The sequence below is a fragment of the Hydra vulgaris genome, chromosome 15 (assembly GCF_038396675.1).
Source record: "Hydra vulgaris chromosome 15, alternate assembly HydraT2T_AEP".
In the NCBI taxonomy this organism is placed as follows: domain Eukaryota; kingdom Metazoa; phylum Cnidaria; class Hydrozoa; order Anthoathecata; family Hydridae; genus Hydra; species Hydra vulgaris.
In genome coordinates this window covers 41,037,992-41,057,013 of record NC_088934.1, presented here as the reverse complement: position 1 = coordinate 41,057,013, position 19,022 = coordinate 41,037,992, and the positions used below count along the sequence as shown (strand labels likewise).

Below are 19,022 nucleotides of genomic sequence, written 5' to 3'. Positions count from 1 at the left end.
CCATGTTTAAAGGTTGGAGTTAAAAAATTGTTAAATAACGAACTAATTTCTTTTTTTTTTTTTTTTTTTTGCGTAATGCGTATTTAGAGTATGGTTTCAATATAAAGTGGCGTAAAACTGTCTGATTAGTATTTTTTTAGTTAATGTAATTTTTTTGAGCTAATTTAAAGTGTTAATTTTACAAGGTGGTTTGGGTAATATGAGCACTTTTGCTATATTTCTAAAACCTCTGTGTTTTTTAGAAAAAATTTCGGTTGCCCAATATGTAAGTGGATCATGAGTAGTGATCCTTCAAAATTATTTATTCACTAAAATTTTGGATCCAACATAATTTTTTGAAAATATTCCAATTTTCGCTCAAGGTGCTCATAATACCCTAATTTACCCTACATATAGAGGCGATTATAGGGGAAGGTGTGGATCGTCTTTGGGTAAATAGGAAAATAGATCAATTTATTTAATGTAAAATCTTCTTGATATCTTATGTTTCTAAACTGTTAATGCACATTTGAAATGATATTAAAAAATAAAAAAGTATTTAAAAAAATTATAATTAAGTACCTAATTAGGACTAACTAAAGCCGATTTTAGCAAAAAATTTAACAATATTTGGTCAAAGATTAGTAAAAAACGAAAAAGAGTTAAATACTAAAATTTTCATAAGATTAAATGTATATAGTACTTTATGTGTTAAAATTAAAAAAAAAAAGGTTCACAAAATATTTACTTTACACTATTCCACCTCAAATCCCAAATTCCTCCATCATTGAATGACAAAACAGCTGATGTTGCTGCAATTTCAACAACGGTCTTACCAACGTAAATATATTTTAGGGCTCGCATCCACACAAGGTTTTTTAGCGATTTGTTTGCATTTTGTAATCATCTCTGCATTTGCGAATGAAAAATGCCGGCAAAGTGTTAAAACCTATACTTATCACTTTACCACAAAAGTGATAAGTTTAGTGCTATATTTTCATCATACAATGTGTTTTAGTGTAATAAATCACGCGCGATGCGTTATTAAATACAAAAAAAAAAAAATACGTTTGCAAGCCATACTGTAACAATTTTAACTTTTTATTTATTTTAAACTGCTGTTAAATTTAAAAACTAGAAGACCAGTTGAAGTTAGAAGGTCTATAATGTCGGCAGGCCAAGAAGTACTTAAATCGGATCTGTTTGCCACATTACTTTTTAGCAAGCTGACGCCATTTTATATGCTAATACAAACTATGGTCGTAGTTCAGCTTTCAATCCTTTTCTTTCTCTCCTTTTTTTTTCGTACTTTGATACAATATGCTTTTTATGCTTTTGAATTTGTTCTTTGTTGCATTTTCAATAAAGCAAAATTGGTAGCACGTATCACATAGATCATTTTAGGAAAACAATTTTGAATACGTGCAAATAAATATTACGGCGTTCTATACTCTTTTTAGTCAGTTAAAGAACTGTTTTAATTTTGTTGGTACAGGAATACCAGTTTCAAGTTTATTCTTATTATAGTATGATATGTGCTTTACGTTACACAGAAAGATAAAGCAAAGAAACGGGTCAATGTTTACATCGGATTTCTGCGGTGTTGTGAATTTTATTGAAATATTTGAAATAATTTTTTGAATTTAATAAGTCTGCAGCTTTGTAAGAACTTGTGGATAAACTCAATCCGCTTTTATAGGGCATCTTTATTCAAAACTTTTCAAAAACTTTTTTTGAAAAGTTTTTGAAAGATTTTTTTTGTGTAATACAATGTAGTATTGTTTTAATATAAAGTGGCGTAAAATTGTCAGGTTAGTATTTTTTTAATTAATGTAATTTTTTTCTAACTAATTTAAAGTGCTAATTTTACAAGGTGGTTTGGGTAATATAAGCACTTTTTGCGTAAATATTAATGAAAAATATTTTTGTTTTTTATGGTAACTTTTGACAAACATAACATTTTTAACCTACGATATATGAAAATTGAAATGTTTTTTTTATTATTTCATTAAAATTTTCTTTTTAATGGAAAGTAAATTACCCGACCGATAATAAGTTAAAAACACAGCCTCATTATCCATAGAAATATAACTTAGATTATACAATTTAATTCATGGCGAAAATCAACATTTTTTTTCAGATCGCCAAAAAAAAATTTAAAAATAACTACTTTTGCATATTCTTCTTTGTTTAACACGTTTATGAGGTGCTCTATTGCGGAGTACAGCGTTTATTATTTTTTTAAATACGGTCATCATATGCGCTGCAACACCATCATAAGTGCTGCAGGACACATTTTAAAGGACATTGAAATAATAAAAAAACAGAATTTTTAATTACATTATATACTTCAGTAACACAAAATATATGCATTATAAATCCAATAAACAAGAATTACTTTGCAGGAATGCTTTTAATATATACTAGCTAGCATATAAAAATTTCCCACAATTACTGGCAACAATTACAAACATCGTTATATTAGAACATTCTAATCTCAATTTCCGACATTAAAAAGCTTATTTTAAGCTTGGGTCTAACAACAAAAAATTATGAAAAACCAAATGTATTACCTCCGGTCAAAATTATGTTACAAAAACACAATTTAAGCTAACGACTCTCAACACTTCAAAAATTAATTGAAACTTAGTTTGTATTTTATCAACAGCGCAATTGTTTGAATTTCTGGCTGTACCAAGTTTATCATATGGCTTAGAAAATCGTAAGTACAATTATAAATTCATCATTTTAATAGGCGCTGTTGAAAGATCGACAATAAAGTTTCTCTTTAGCATATAAATATACAGCAAAAACTATATACATTCTTTCTTAATAATTAAAGACGTTTCCAATTTTTATTTAAAAAAAATTAAATCTATTTATCAAACTATTGAACAACCCGACATGCCTATCGCTGATTTTTATTCAACAACCCGGCTTGTTTATCTCTGATTTCTAAGACTTGTGAAATTCTCACTCGAATATCTGATATTATTAAAAGTAACTATTTTATTAAAATACTAATAAAGGTTTGCAAGCAACTATTGTTATACTCTCTAATGCAAAATATCATGCAAAAATGTTTCAAAAATTTACTGCACGGTACGTTTTATTGACGTTTTTAATAAGCAGCCGTACGGCCGCTAAAAATTTTTGACGTGGCGTGACGTACTGGTTAAGGTTTTGTACCCCAAAACGTAAAGTCTACATCCTTCAGGCCCTAGATCGCTACAATGTCTATAAGCTCTTTCATTTATTTTTGTATGAAAGTCGTGACCTGTGAAATAACTTTTTAACTTTATTTTTATATTTATTTTAATTACTTTAATAGGATTTAAAAAAAATATGTTTATAAAACATTGTATTGTAAAAATGAAATCCCAAGTTTTTTTTTCTTGTATACTACAAATGTTGAGCGCGTTTATGCATTTTAAAATTTAAAAGTTTTAATATTGCAGAATCAGCACAAGTTAGAAAATTACTAATCCAGAGCTGTGACATAACAATTACAGGAAGTTAATTAATTATTTTTACCAATCGTTAACGTGTGAGGGTGCAACATTTGAAAAGTTAAATTAGTTAAAAATTTAGACCTGTTTATGAATATAAATTTAGTATACAACAGTAAAAAAATCATTTAAATTAGCTCATTGTTTGGGTTGGAGAGAAAACATTTCACATTTGGGTTGGAGAGGAAAATATGTATATATATATATATATATATATATATATATATATATATATATATATATATATATATATATATATATATATATATATTATTATTATTATTTTTATTATAATCTATTTTATTTGCCGTATAATATTATTTACAATAACATTTATAATATTGTACGGGCAGGACTTCAAGAAGATTGCAATGACCTTATCACGAGGCCTTTAACAAAACTCTATTTTCTGCTACAATAAAAACATACCGAAAATATATAACCATTAAATATATCATAAATTTAATACTTCAAAAGTGAAACCTACACTAAAACGTAACAAATCATTATGCAGTATAGTAACAGAAATTTTTTTTTTTTAAATCGAAAAAAATCAAGAATATCTTTTGTTGAAAAAATAATTTTTTAATAGATTGTTTGAAAAAGGAATAGGTCAATTCAGATGAAAAAACAAGATTAGGCCGTACTAATTCATTCCAGAAGAAAGGTCCAAAATAAAATATATAAAATTGAGCTTGTATATTTTTGCAAATAAGTTTTTCTAAAATGCTATTATAACATAGGTTATATTTGTTTTGGGGTTTAATTTTGTAAAGGTTTACAAAAACATCGGGGACATAAGTTCTTTACATTTGTACATAAAACACCAAACATTAAATACATTTAGTTGATAAACATTTAAGGCGTACATTTCTTTAAAAAGCGGTTCATTGTTCGAAAAACTAACTTTTAAATTTATTATGCGAGTTGCGTGTTTCTGATGCCGATAAAAAGATTTTATTTTAGTTTTGGGTGTACTTACCCATACAATATTTATATGACATATACTCTTCACCAATATATATGTATATATATATATATATATATATATATATATATATATATATATATATATATATATATATATATATATATATATATATATATATATTTATATCATAAATCAATAAACTTTTGATCAAAAGTAATGAAAACGGGTTTTATTCTGATTAGTTATCAAAAAAATTCACCCAAAACAAGAAATTTTTAAAATGGTATATAAGTAGTATTTGCAGGCAGCAGCATTAAGGCTTTCTGAAGAATTTTTATGAACGCTATGGAAATTTCTGGAATTTTTTGGACTGTTCTGAATGCTTTTAGAAATTTTTAAAACTTTCAAGAATTTTCTAAAAGTTTATGAATATTTGCAAAGTAAAGACTATAAAAGCTGCCTGACTAAGAAACGCTAATAATTATATATAAGTCTGTATTCGCCAGATAACAGCTGAATAATATTGAAGTACAATTAAAACTTAAATTTATTATTTTATAATGTTCTATAAGAAAAGTGCTTCCACTACAAAAACTAGTGGAAACACTACCACATTTATCAATTCAAGTTGTACTAGAAAAGCTGGATCAAGGGCTGAAGACGTACAATAAATGTGTAAAACAATCCATTGAATGAAGTTTTGACATCGAAAAAAAAGATGGTGGAAGACTTTGCAGTGAGGACAAAAGATTGTATTATCTTCAGATTGAAAGCAAATAACAGGTCGGGTATACAATCCGACCTGTTCTTTGCTTTCAACTACCTTCCCTTCAGCAACCTTCCAAGTTTCCCTCAAAAGACTGCTAGTTCAAAAACTATCCATCCTAAAAACGGAAAATATTCGTGAAGCCTACTTCAACAACAGTAACGGCTTCAGCAACAACGCTAATTTCGAATCTGAAGATTCAGGAGAACACTCCAAAAGAACCAACAAGAACTACTTCAAAATTAAAACTGCAAAAGAAAAAAATACCCTTAAAGTAATCAACAAGTAACGCAGCAAACATTTGTTGGTAGTTAACTCATAATGGAATTGACATTCAAACACTCTCACAGTCTGGTTTATTCATATCAACTATTTAAGAAGCTGTCAAACTTAAAAATGAAATAAAAACACTACATTTAAAATGCTGGTCATTGCACTTTGATGGTAAACGTATTAGCCACCAAGAAAAACAAGTGTTAGTGTTGAAGAATGAACAAATAGAAGTTAAGATACATGCTTTAGATCTACCTGACGGAAAAGCAGATACAGTTGTTAAAGTTACAACAGCTATTCTCGACGAAGAATATAAAAATGATTGTAGCAGTTACAAAGATGTTTTACTGAAAAAAAAACTGGAAGAACCACAGTTCATTGATTGTCAACATCATATTTTTGACCGAGTTCTTCGCGTAGTAATGGATGAAAAACTTGGAGTAAACAACATATTGCTCAATATCGTATATCCGTTTATCCCGGAACTTGTAAAGATTTACGAACAGTTCAGGAAAAATGGTAAAGAAGATTACTAAAACAGAATGCTGAATACTGAATACTGAAGCAGGATGGCGTAATGAAATGAAATTTCAATTTCATTTAACTCGGGTAATCCGCTTTTTTGAAGAATCTGGAGTATTTCCTAAAGTGAAGTTTCAGAAAATACCTAAATTAAATAATGCAAAATGGAGTTCCCAAGCAGTACTAGCTGTTTTGAAATATATTCTTCTAGAAGAGAAAAGAGACTCACGCCTCAATTTTTAGATTCATATCTTACAGATGGACAGACAATTAATGGTCCGCCCATTTGTAAGATAATGCGCAGAACGAGCAATCGAGTGTCTCAATATATTTTTGATATCAGTAAAAAGAAAGAGAACCTCCAGCTAAGATTAATTTTTTCTAAGAAAGTGTAAAAACTGTATAGTACGTTTTAATTATGCTGAATTGTAAAAAATATTTTTTTGATGTATACAGTAGCTTTTTTACTTGTAGAACAGAGAGAGAGAGAGAGAGAGAGAGAGAGAGAGAGAGAGAGAGAGAGAGAGAGAGAGAGAGAGAGAGAGAGAGAGAGAGTTGTGATTATGGTTAAAGAGGTAAATTAGATTTTCTAATTCAACAACGGAAATCTACAGTGCAAAGAAAAATTGAAAATATACTTAAGAAATTCAATAAAAATAGAAAAAAATTAGGAACATATGACTTTACCAACTTATTCATATATTACATATTATTATATATTATAATATCGGAAGAATAGACTTTGTAAAAAAATTAAAAAAATTTTTTAGGAGAAGAGGGGGGTTCAAAATTGTTGCGTAATATGGGGGGGGGGTCAATAAAGTGTTACGGATGCTTTACGACGAGGAGAAGAAGGAGGAGGGGGAGAGGGGTGAGGGGGTCAAAAAGTGTCAAAAATTGTGGGACGTAATTTATGGACGACCCCTATGTGGAATCAGCGGAGACAGTAACTTATTACTTTAAATGAAAATAATCTTATCAAAACGATTCAAAATGAAACCGTAAGTCATGATCACATTATAAATTATGTAACAGTTATTGCTGATAGGCTAAAGGAAGAGTCCGGTTATATGACAACAGATAAAATCTATGCAGGACTCAAACCTTGCCATAATTTAGAATATCACTTTTTTTGCAATCAATACTAAACCTGAAAGAACTTCAAAATTTCAAAAACTTTTTACATTAAAAATCAATTTTTTACCAAACAAAAGCTTCATTTTGCTATTTTAGCCCTGTTAGCCAAACTAAAAAAAAAGAGATTCCTAGTTATTCCTCGGTCTCTGTTTACCACACAACAAAAAATTGTGTTACAAAAACTATAACTAAGCTGCGCGTGAAGTTTTTAACGCTTTTTTTTAACGTTTTATTTTATCGCACAATCTTTATAAATATATATTTATATGTTATCAATGTTATAAATATATTGTATGTAATATTTATATGTTAAGATGTAAAAGTAATGAGAGTGATTGAGTTAAGATTGTAAAAGTATACCTCTATGGATTTTATTCTTTAAAAGAAAAATCAAACTTTGTTAAGTATGGTTCTTAAACTTCTTAAATTAAGTAAGATTATAATTGAAATTTGAGTTTGGATTTAAATTTCTAATATATAAATTGTTAAACATCAAACAACAAATTAAAGTAAAAACATCAAACTGATATTTTCATTGCTATTTGCTGTTTTTTTCTTTCGTTTACCAAAATCGCTTTGAAGCTAAAGCTTTATAAATGTTAATTATGTCACAGACTGTAGCCATGAAATGAAAGCTTTGCTGTTTGTTTGTTTTTTTAATTTGTATTACCATAGGATTGGTTAAGTTTTGTCACTAAAAGTAAAGTTAGCGAGTTTATGAATTTAGAAATAAGAATAAAACGCTGAGTAAAAGCAATTGCTTTTTTTATTCAGCTGGCCTAGAGATTCTATAAATTTAACAACAAAAATCCAAGAAAAAATATTTAAGTTGCTTTAAATTAAGTTTACATTATTGTTAAAAGTTAAAATCAAGCAGAATTTAAAAAGGTCAACGGAAATCTCATAAAGAAGGTTAATTTTTTTTTTTTTCAAAATTTGTTTTAGTTGTCCCAAGCCCTTACGGTTTTATCACAGAGAACCGCGGAAGAGCCTTCGAAAGGAAGTTCACGCCTCTTTCTTTACGGATGTTATGAAACTTGCGTTGAGGTGACGTTGAACCGCGGATCTCTAGTTTCTGATACAAGCGCACTAACCACTACGCAACGGCAACTCAAAAAAATGTTACAAAGGTACGAAAACAAGAACATCAAAAGATAACCAAAATATTAAAAGGTAACCAAAACTTCAAAAAGCAGATTAACCAGAAAATACAAAAAAATTTAAAAAATTAAAAAAAAATTCACAATTGTAAAAGAATAAACATTTTTTTTAAGCAATTACAAAAAACGCAAATAATTTGTAAAATTTATAAGAATAAAATACTTTTAAAAATTATTTAAGCAATAAAATTTTGGAAGGTTAGTATATAGTTTAAAAACTTTTATTGATAAACAATATAGTACTTATATACAATATAATATGTTGCAATTTATAAACAACAATAATAAACAAATAACTAGTAAACACTTTACAAACAAGTAATATATAAATAATTTATATACAGTATGGTTAAAGTAAAAGAAATAATTTTAGTCAAATTAAATACTTTTTACAAGATTTCTTTTTCACAAAGGAAGCTTTGTTTCTATAGTAAGTTTTATAAGTTACTATTAGAAACCTCCAAAAACCAATTGAGGAATCGAGGGGTACTTAACTATAATAACTATAAGTATAACTATAACTATAAGTAAACCTAAGAACATCTAAAAAGATTTTAAATGGCGTAATTTATATATATATATATATATATATATATATATATATATATATATATATATATATATATATATATATATATATATATATATATATATATATATATATATACTTTTTCACTGTTACTCTTTTACTGTAATATGAATTTTTCAGTAAACAAAATAAAAAATGTAATATAAAAAATGTATCAGTTAAAGGTACAAAACTAAAGACAGACCATTTGTTTTTGGAGAAACAAATTTTAAGAGTTTATTAAACAATATTTATGGTTTTTATTTTTTTATGGTCTTTAAAAATTAATTAGGTTTGGTGGTAAAGTTTATGATCAACGGTTAAATATGGTGCTCATCAAGTTAATAAAACGTCAAATAAAAACGATTAAAAAAAGTTTCAACAAATATACAGACAACATATAATTATGAAGATTAGAAGATATCCGCTTCTTAAGTATAAAATACTTTAAAAAATAATAAAAATTAAAAACATGTAATTTTATAAATTATATACATTATTTTGTATTAAAAAAAAAAAAAATTTATTATAAACTTTTTTATTTGTTATTTGTGAAAAGATTTTTATTTATTTTATATGTAAATAAAAAAAAAAAAATAATAATAATAATAGGAAGACAAAATATTATATTCTCTTTATTAATTAAATATTTTTATTTTTGTCATTTATTTTATTTTTATTCGTTTTTGTTATTTTATGTTTTTGTTATATTATTTTATTTTTTATTTCTATTTTACGTTTTTGTTATTTTGCTTCAATTGCATGTTTTTTGATATATTATTTTTACGCACATTTTATCTTTTTTATAACGTTTTCTTTCTTTTTTATGTTTTATTTTTTGTTTTATTTTTATGTAATAAAATTTTAAATAATATAGTGCAGTAAAGTTTTACTTATATTGTTACTTGCTTTAAGTAATTATAGATATCTCCCAAAAGTTTTGTGTGGTTTTTTTATGATCTCAATACTTAATATATAAATGACGTCAACCTAAGACGCATTTATATATTTAACTACAACTTGGAGTAACACAAATATAGTATTGGCTTTCCGTCATTCCACACAATGAAAAAAACATTGCGTGCTGAGACTCCCACACACAATATTTTTTTTTTCATCTCAGCGGGAAAATTTCTATCAACAAAGTAGCACTAACTACCATAAAATTTTTTGATTCGATTCCACAACATCCCTGTCATAACTCATTTTTTTATTAATTGAAAATCTCCTCAACTAAAACATTACTGTCTTAATAATTCAGAAAGACAAACTCAGTAAGTAGTATCTATATATTTTTTTTTATATAAAAATAACAATAGAACGTTTTGATTAAAAAAAAAATGTTTTTATGTTTCAGTAATATTACTAAAATTTAACACCTCCGCGTCCGTAGTTATAAAATCTATTTTTATAATTGTTTGTTATTTAACAACCACAAAAGTAAAAATTAGAAAACCTCTATTGTTTTATTCTGTTATACATTTTATCTGGGACGTGGTAAGGCACCACGCACACCTCATCGAGGCAACCTTGTTATAGGGATTGTCGAGGCGGTCCAGGTAAAAATGTGAAGACTTTTTTTTAAGAAAAAAAGTTTTAACGATCAGTCGATATTATTATTATTTTTTTAGAAAAGACAGATAGGTCAAAACTAATTGGGGTTCAGTAGTAAATTTGGGGGTCTGACTCTCTAGCTACAGCAAAGTATTTTTTTCTATTTATAGCATTTTCATACATTCGGATAAATAGTTTACCTTCAGATAAATATGATTATGATAACTGGAAATAGACAAAAAAATTCCGAAGAAAAAGCAATAGAATTTTGTAATAACCAATCAAATGTTGCAAAAGTTTGGCTAAATAGAAAAGACTGTCGTAAATATGCCATTTGATGTGTCGTTATATATTAATTGTGTAATCAGTCTAGACTTATATTTTCTGAAATGGTAAAAATAAGTTTATAAAAGTGCAAAATTTTAGAGTGAAGCTATAAGGCAGTAAAAACTTGTTTAAATCTTGCATCTAACTATGCCATTTACATTCACTTTGCAGTAGAAAATTGGCTGCGCGCTGACACTTTACCTTAGACTCTTTTATTGATTACTTTTTTATTTAATAAATAATAAAACACAGTTGCTTGAGAGCTGGTATTATTTTGCATTTAACATTATAGTAATTATATTTACGTTCTAGTTAAGAAATATAAATGGAAGTTGAGTTAAAGTACGTATTCTCAAGCGATCTCATTTTAAGATGTAGATATACAAACGGACATCCAATTCCAATCGAGGTAGTTGACTTAGTTGATATTTTGGAAAAGCTAAAAAGTTGCCTTAAAACTCAAGGATCATTGAGAAGTCGAGCTGTTTCGGTAAAAATATTAATTTTTGTACTTATTTTTTGTCTAATTAGTTCAAACTAGATAAATAAGCTGTTTTGTTAAAATTGTACAGCTTTTGTACTATGTCGTTATTATTTTAACTTACTGTCTCTATTATCAATATGATATACTTTATTTATTTGTTTGTATATACTTTTTTACTTGCCTTATGAAGAATTATTTTTTTGTCAGTTTCATATATATTTCATATTTACCGTGAGGTAATTTAAGATTTTTATTGTTTTAAAGACCAATTTTTTCATAATGATATATATGCCTAAACATATTATAAAATTGGACGAGGTGAGAATGTTGTTTAATATTCTCTACTAACTTTTTATATTATTGAAAAGAAACATTTATAATTTAGTTTAATAAAAACTATTATTTATTTTCAAATAATAAATTTTTTTTAATTTGCTGAATAAATTGCTTTATAAATACAATTTTCAAAGATCTTTATTTTTTCATCTCACAATATGTGTTTCCTATTTGAAAAACAATTTTTTCCATGCAGCAAAAAAAATAAAAGAGGTAATTGACTTCCCTACTTCCTCGAAATAATAACTATTAATAATTATCATTTTTCAAGCTATTTTTTAATTCTACTTTTGTATAGTATTTGGTTTAAAGTTTTACTTCAAACTTCTTATTAATAGGTTGTTATATTAGTATACTTGACTAAAGTATTCAAATTTTGATTTAACTGTTGACTTATTAATAGATTAGTTTAGTTTCTTGTAATTGTTGCTGGAAAATAATAAAATCTAAAGTACATGTCTTCTTAAAAAACTTTACTGTATAAAGATATACACACATATTTTCCTTATCTAAATCTAAATAAACTCAATTACGTTATGTGTTTTACGTGTTTATAATATCGTTACGTGTTTTATGTGTATGATTTCCTTTTGTGTTTTACGCGTTAATAAATTACTTTTTCTGTCTATAATTATAAAATAATTATTTATAAATTAGGAACTTCTTATAAATGACAAACGTACATTGGAAAAAAAGCAATTAAACTTAACCATAATAAAGTTGCTGATATAATATACAAACTAATTTAAAAAGTAAAATTATAAAGTATATGCGTCAGTGTAAGCACATGTAAGGTTATATTTGAATGCTGCTATTGAATTTTAGAGTGCTTACGATAACTGCAAATAATATTTTTTATTGTTGTCATCGTTCAAATCAGATCGAAAATGAAGATCAAAAACTGATTTTTAGAGTATGGCTTCACCAAAAAATATTACTTTCGGGGGAAGTTTAGTCTTTTTAATTAGCCGAAATATATTTTGAACAATTTGTTTGAAGTATTTATAACCGATGGCGGTTCACTGGTGGCGGTGGTGGTGGTGGTGGTGGTGGTGGTGATGATTTTACTGGTGTTTAACAGTTCTGCAAATATGAGTATTAAGTTTAATGGTTATAGTTTAAGAATTATTTTACTATATAATATTACATATTATCAATTGATAATTTTAGCAAAAAGCTTTTTTTAAAGCAGGTTGTTCAAACGTTAAGGGTTGCACATTGCAATGCTACATGCAACCCTTTTGTGAATACTAATTTTAATACATATTGGGTATATGTTAAAACCTATCCTAAACAACAAATAAAAATTTTTACTTCGGATTTGTAATATTTTATGTTCGAAATATTTTGAAAATAAACATGGCCTATTAAATAAGTAATGCATTTTTTAAGTTTTGTACTATGTGGTTTGTTCCAACAAATCTAAATATAAAATATTTAACTTTCAACAAACCTAAATATAAAATATTTAAGTTTCAACAAACCTTAACATAAAATATACAAGTTTCAATAACTTTAAATAACAAATATTCAATCAACATGCTTAAATATTTGATATTTAAGTTTCAACAAACATAAGCATAGTTAAAAAAATTAATAATAGAATAAAAAATTATCTTTGGAAAATTTTGGCCCAGGTGATATGCTCTAACAAAAATGTTATGAAATGAAAACTGAACATAAACTTTTAATGATTTTACCAGTTATTATATAACAATTTTATATATAATTATTAGTTATAATAATTTTAGATTTTCCCAAACTTTTAGGTATAAAAAAAAAAGAAATAAAAAACAAAATGCCTATAATAAAAACATTAAAGAAAAAAAGATTTGGTCAACGTTCTCCACTCTACAGTATACTTAAGAGAGATTGATTCCAGATAACCAGGTACCAAACTAACTGTCGCTCTCCAAAATGTCTGTTTTAGGCAGAAGCCAATATGTTTTGAGTTCTTGTTAGTTATTGTTTCAAATAAAGTAAAAGATTTTAGGCAGCCGTGGCGCAGTTGTTAGAGCTTCAGAATCAAGAGTACATGATTTGAAGCTTGCTCTGGCCATATATAAAACATAGGTATAGGAGCATGAACCTACTAGTTAAACGCTCATTGAAAGAGTGCTCTGTAACAAAACCTTAAGGTTTTTTTAAAATGCCTTAATAACCAAAAAAAAGTAATTTTTTTTTTGCAGAATGTCTTATTAAAAGTAATTTGATAAACAATTTGATTCATTAAAATTAGTTTAATGAATAAAAATATACAATAGATTACGTTTGGATGTTTTTAAAATAAATTTTTGGTAAAATATAGTGAGAAATCATAGTAAATTCAGAATTAATTATAATTTTAAACAACAAATCAATTTCAAAGGGTGTAACTTTTATTCATGTTTTAAAAAATACGAGGTCAAAGTGCTAAAATAATGAGAAGTATAGGTACTGAAACAACAACTTCATGTAATATTCTTGATTATTTCAATACAATAAATCATAGATAAGTAGAAGTTTTTAATATGTTATAATAACTAACCCATATACAACATTCTGAATGTGTCACATTTTTGTTGCATATTTGTCAGCTATGATATTTACAGACACAATTCAATGACGCTTTTTGATAGATCCATTTATTCAAAAAGTATTCCTAACGCTTAAGGTCTTTCTGACGTAAAACAACAAGTCAATAGAAGAACAAGTCAATAGAAGAACAAGTCAATAGAAGAACAAGTCAATAGAAGAACAAGTCAATAGAACAACAAGTCAATAGAACAACAAGTCAATAGAAGATTTTCAAAGTAGAATTCGATTCTTTTAGTTTAAACAATTATGAGTTGTATTTAAAAATTAATTTTACTGATGCAAAAAAAAATAAAATAATAATAATAAAAATAATTTAATTTGCCAACTTTGCTGGCACTCATTTAAAACAAACTTCATCCAGTTGTCGGTGTCAGTGTTGGTGCCAGCTTTCAGTGTCATTTGTCTGCATCATTTGTCGCTGTTAGTGTTTACAGGTCATTTTAGCGCTTTTACAATCATGAAGTAAAGTTTTTGGATCAATCCGGTATTAAAAGTTTCCGTTTTTAAGTAGAAAAATAGAAAGATGACAACTTTTATTTTAACCAGGTATTAATTCTAATATCGTATACTTTATGTGTTTATTCAGAAGTTGCTCAATATTATAAACAGCATTAATTAGGGGAGATTCTATAAAATGATGGGGGTGGGGCGAATCCTTAAAAACTAAGGTAAATATAAAAATTCTTTTTTAGAAAGGGAAGGGGGGGGGGGAAATTACTCCCCATTATTTCCTTTAAAATTACCTATCGTTTTAATGATTATCGAATGATATGGAACTATATTCAATATACATTTTATATTTTCAATTTAAAAGGTATGACAAATTAAATGTTTCGCGATACAAATTATATGTTTTCAAATAAAATACGTAAAATGTATGTTAATATTTTTAGGGTAACAGACTGCCCCAACCTTAATCGACCTTTATTGATGGACCAGCATCAATATTCAATGTTCTGTGAACCAACAAACTTCAATCTCCAAATAATCAGGTTCTAACTAAATTTACAAACCGCGAATGAGTTAGAAACTCATTCGCGGTTTGTAAATTTAGTTAGAATTGGTTTGTAATACTTCATCGGTGTACACTCTTGCCATCATACTACCAAATCTTGCTGGAAACAAGAAACCTTATTTTTCACCCTTCTGTTAGAGTTGGAGCATAAATGTTATAGACAATGAATATAACAGAAAAATAATTTTTCTGCAGTAAATAAGTGGTGAAAAGATTTTTTAAAAACTGAAAATAATTAACGCTAAGCTAAGAAACGGAAAATACGAGAAATTAATAAAGAGAGAACCAAAAGTCAACATAAATCGAAACAAAACAAAAAAAAGCTGATAAAAAACTTGATAAAAGACTAAAAACTGATAAAAATCAAAAGATCTGTTGCGAATCTGTAATTTTTATTGCATAAGTCCTGGACTTTATAAAGTGGACAAAGCTGCGTAAAAAACTAATGAGAAGTAAAATTTATTCTAAAATTTAAGTTCAAAGACGTTTTGAACAATAAAATTTTATTAAACAATGGGTTGCTTTTTTAGCTTAACTTTGAACTGAAAAGTAATCGTTTGATTAAAGTAAATGCCTTATAATGTTTATAATGAATGGGCATTATACACCAAAAATAATCCAAAACAATGGTTTTGTGAATGTCAAGTTGTTTTTCTAGTTTAATTTTGAACCGCGAAGTAATCGTTTAGTTAAAATAATTGCCTAACAAAGTTATAAATTCACGAGCATTATAAACGAAAAGTGATCCAAAATAATTGCCTAACAACGTTTAAAATCCACAGCCTGAACAAAAGTTAATTGTTATTGCAACAACTTATGAGCATTAATCACATTGCAAATTTAGGCATCTTCATAAATGACAAATGAAGATGACTTTGAGAAAGTTTACAATCATTGGACCCTAGGAATAACAAAAGCTCTAAATGTAAAGCATGACTTTTACCAAATATAAGTGTAGCACATTCCTAATCAGATGTCTGTGTATCACGCCCTTAACCAAAGGTGAGAGTTCAACTTTTTACAGTTTTAAACCAACCTTATGTTTATTTTCATTAAAGATGTTTGGAAAACTTTACTTTTATTGAAAATGTTTGGAAATTATGATCTAAATTTTGTAACCTCCTCAAATTTGCGGACTTTGTGCAAAAACAAAAATGTGCGAGCTTATCTATTAATTGTTTGTGAAATGATTTAAAAAAGTGTTTTATTTATTTTCGTTGTTGTTATATAATTATTACATAACATAAATTAAAAAAAAAACGTTTTGAAACGATTTTTCTTCAAAAATTAAAGAGATTAACTTGCACTTTTTTTTCGTCAATTATTTTCAGAATAGCTTTTTTAATATGCAGGGAATATTAAAGTACAACCTTTTAAAATTTTTGACTTTTCCTTATGCTTTAAAGTTAACATTCATCTTTTTAAGAATAACACTATTATTTGCACGAGATTTACTATCTACTTACAAAAACATGGTTTTTTACGTCACGTTTTTTACATCACATTACAAATAACTTTTTATGCTTTTTCTATGCTTGTAAAACTACTTTTAAATTTTAAAACACAATTGGTCTTAATTAACTAAAATATCTTACGACACAGAAATTAGACAAAAGTTATTTTATTTAAAACAAAATTAAATAAATGATTTTTTCTAAAAATATATGAAGTTTTTATATATCATATTATACAGTAATAGCTGCTTTCTTTATTTTCGAATCACGTGAGAGTTTACACTGAGACATTACACTGATTTCCAACTTTCTGATTTACTGAACTTTCCAAATTAAAAAAATAATTAATTACATAGTTTGTTATTATTATTATAAATTAATTTATGCTTGTAATAGTCCATTTAATTTACCTAATGTTTGAACAACAAAGCGACAAGCTGTTCTTTGTTGATTTCTTTTCACGATTTTGTATGTGAAAATTTAAAGGTTTTATGACTATTTGGTTATGTATTTTATTTTTATTCGAATTATCTTGTTTTTTAAAACGTAATTACTTATAACCTAACGAAAAACAAACTGCTTGCGTCAATGTAGAAAATTTGAATGACGATGAGCAGTTTCAAAATGTATTTCTGTTGCTGAAACAAAAAAGCTTAATCTTGCAATCATTTTTAAACGTGGTTAAATTTCCATATTTCTTATAGTTACGTGGTTAATTATTGTATATTAGTATCCTCAAAAACATTTGGAAACAAAATACCTTTTTAGAAACAAAATACCATTTTAGAAACAAAATAAATATAATCGTTTTGGATGTTTTAGGTAAAGGAATCTATTTTTGAGATAAAAAAATAATTTGTAAACTTTGCCAAACAAAAATATCAAAAGAAAGAATGTGGCGTAATATACTTTTTTACAATTTTCATTACGTTTACATTTATTGTCTCTTTGTATAGTTTGGAAAACACTAAAATTGTCGGAAGCCTCTGATAAAAATCTGTTCAAAATAGCTAAAGATTTAGTGGTTGCAGGTATGTCTACATAATAATTTAGGCTTATGCATGCATTTTTGTTTACGGAATAACTATATTTTCACATGCAAATAGAAATAAACTAAAAAAAAAACTGGTGTTTTCAAAACAAATGGTATCGGCTGATGATTACCAAAACCGATGCCGATGCATCGGCAGGTCAATATCAATGCCGATACATTGGCGCACCCCTAGTTATTACCAGATTATGCACATTAAATAAAAATAATCAAAAAAATAACAATAAATGAAAAACTATGCAACATTTTAAATAAAAAGTGTTTTATCACATTTATTTGTAACAAGTTTTTAAAAGTATAAGATAAAGTTTGATATTAAATTATTAAAGTTAATTCATGTTTCTACATTTTTAAACTTTCAAACAAGTTATTAGTTGACTAAATTAAATAGTCCAGCTTTCTAACTTTGCACCATAAATATGAATGTACATGATGTATTTTTAGGATCCTGGTTTGAAAAGAAAACCGTTTCACATTTTAAAAAATCTTATTTTATCTCCAAGTTGCGAAACTTTAGAGTCAAGAAAACAAATTTTTCACCCAGTACATACTTTGAACAAACACCGAGTATACTTTGAACAAGCCAACTCTGTAATTTTGCAAATGTCGCCAGCCATGAAATTAAGACGTCGAACATTATATCCTGTCACCAACGAAGAAAGTCCAGAAGATTTGGAGACTGAAGACGAAAAGTTTCTTAATTATTCAAAAAATTCAAGTAATCGGAGTGAAGACGATAAACGATTAGACTTTGTTTACATTAGTACTTTTGATAGATTTGACAAAGCGGAGAATTTTTTAAGAAGAATCAAGAACACAAAAAAAACATTCTCCCTTGAAATAGATGTTGGGGTTGGTAATCAAATTTCAATATCTTACCAGCAACTTTTAAACTTTGATTGTGAATATATGATTTTAAAATGCTTTAAAACGGACAGTTTTGTTTTAATCAAACCGTTTTAGAGTTTCTTGACTTTTAAAAATTTAATTCATTTAATTTATAAATGTTTAACAGGCTCTCACCCAGATATATTTGATGTTTATTATAGATAACTTTTAGGCATTAAGTCTGAAAGCTGGGTACGGGCGTGTTTAAAGTTGTATAAATATCAGATTGTTATATAATCTCTGTATAAAAAATTTACGCGTAGAAAAAGAGCTTTATTGTTATTGTTAATTATATCTACAGATTGAAATTAAAAAAAAAGCTGAGTGTCTCCTTATACAAAACCGTAGAATTTACATTGCCTCGTTTCATAACTATTTAAATTACGTTTAAGTTATGATAAAGTGGTATTCGAAATTTTAGTAACCCTTTGTGACAAAAATTCAGCATAAAATAAAGAAAAGTAGCAAAAGTACAAAGAAAAATTTAATGA

At 26.7% G+C, this 19,022-nt stretch overlaps 1 protein-coding gene across 3 annotated transcripts; it reads left to right on the top strand.

Annotated features, from left to right (window-relative positions):
- The first annotated feature begins 2,520 nt into the window (after window positions 1–2,520).
- On the top strand, window positions 2,521–18,813 carry LOC100205540 (uncharacterized). 3 transcript variants are annotated; one of them, XM_065819027.1, is made up of 4 exons: window positions 2,521–2,701; window positions 8,063–8,290; window positions 11,039–11,216; window positions 18,088–18,813. In XM_065819027.1, exons 3-4 carry the CDS (start codon window positions 11,052–11,054, stop codon window positions 18,604–18,606), a joined length of 684 nt encoding a protein of 227 aa, XP_065675099.1. In that variant the 5' UTR covers window positions 2,521–2,701; window positions 8,063–8,290; window positions 11,039–11,051; the 3' UTR covers window positions 18,607–18,813. The 3 variants fall into 3 exon arrangements, with proteins under 3 accessions (XP_065675099.1, XP_065675100.1, XP_065675098.1); XM_065819028.1 differs by lacking the exon at window positions 8,063–8,290 and having other exon boundaries at window positions 2,606–2,701; XM_065819026.1 differs by lacking the exons at window positions 2,521–2,701; window positions 8,063–8,290 and adding an exon at window positions 9,946–10,119.
- Window positions 18,814–19,022: the final 209 nt, after the last annotated feature.

Excerpts from the sequence above, each read along its gene's own strand:
- LOC100205540 (XM_065819027.1), top strand. The coding sequence starts at position 11,052 with ATGGAAGTTGAGTTAAAGTACGTATTCTCAAGCGATCTCATTTTAAGA. Across the intron at positions 11,217-18,087 it reads TGAGAAGTCGAGCTGTTTCG|GATCCTGGTTTGAAAAGAAA; the intron begins GTAAAAATATTA and ends ATGTATTTTTAG.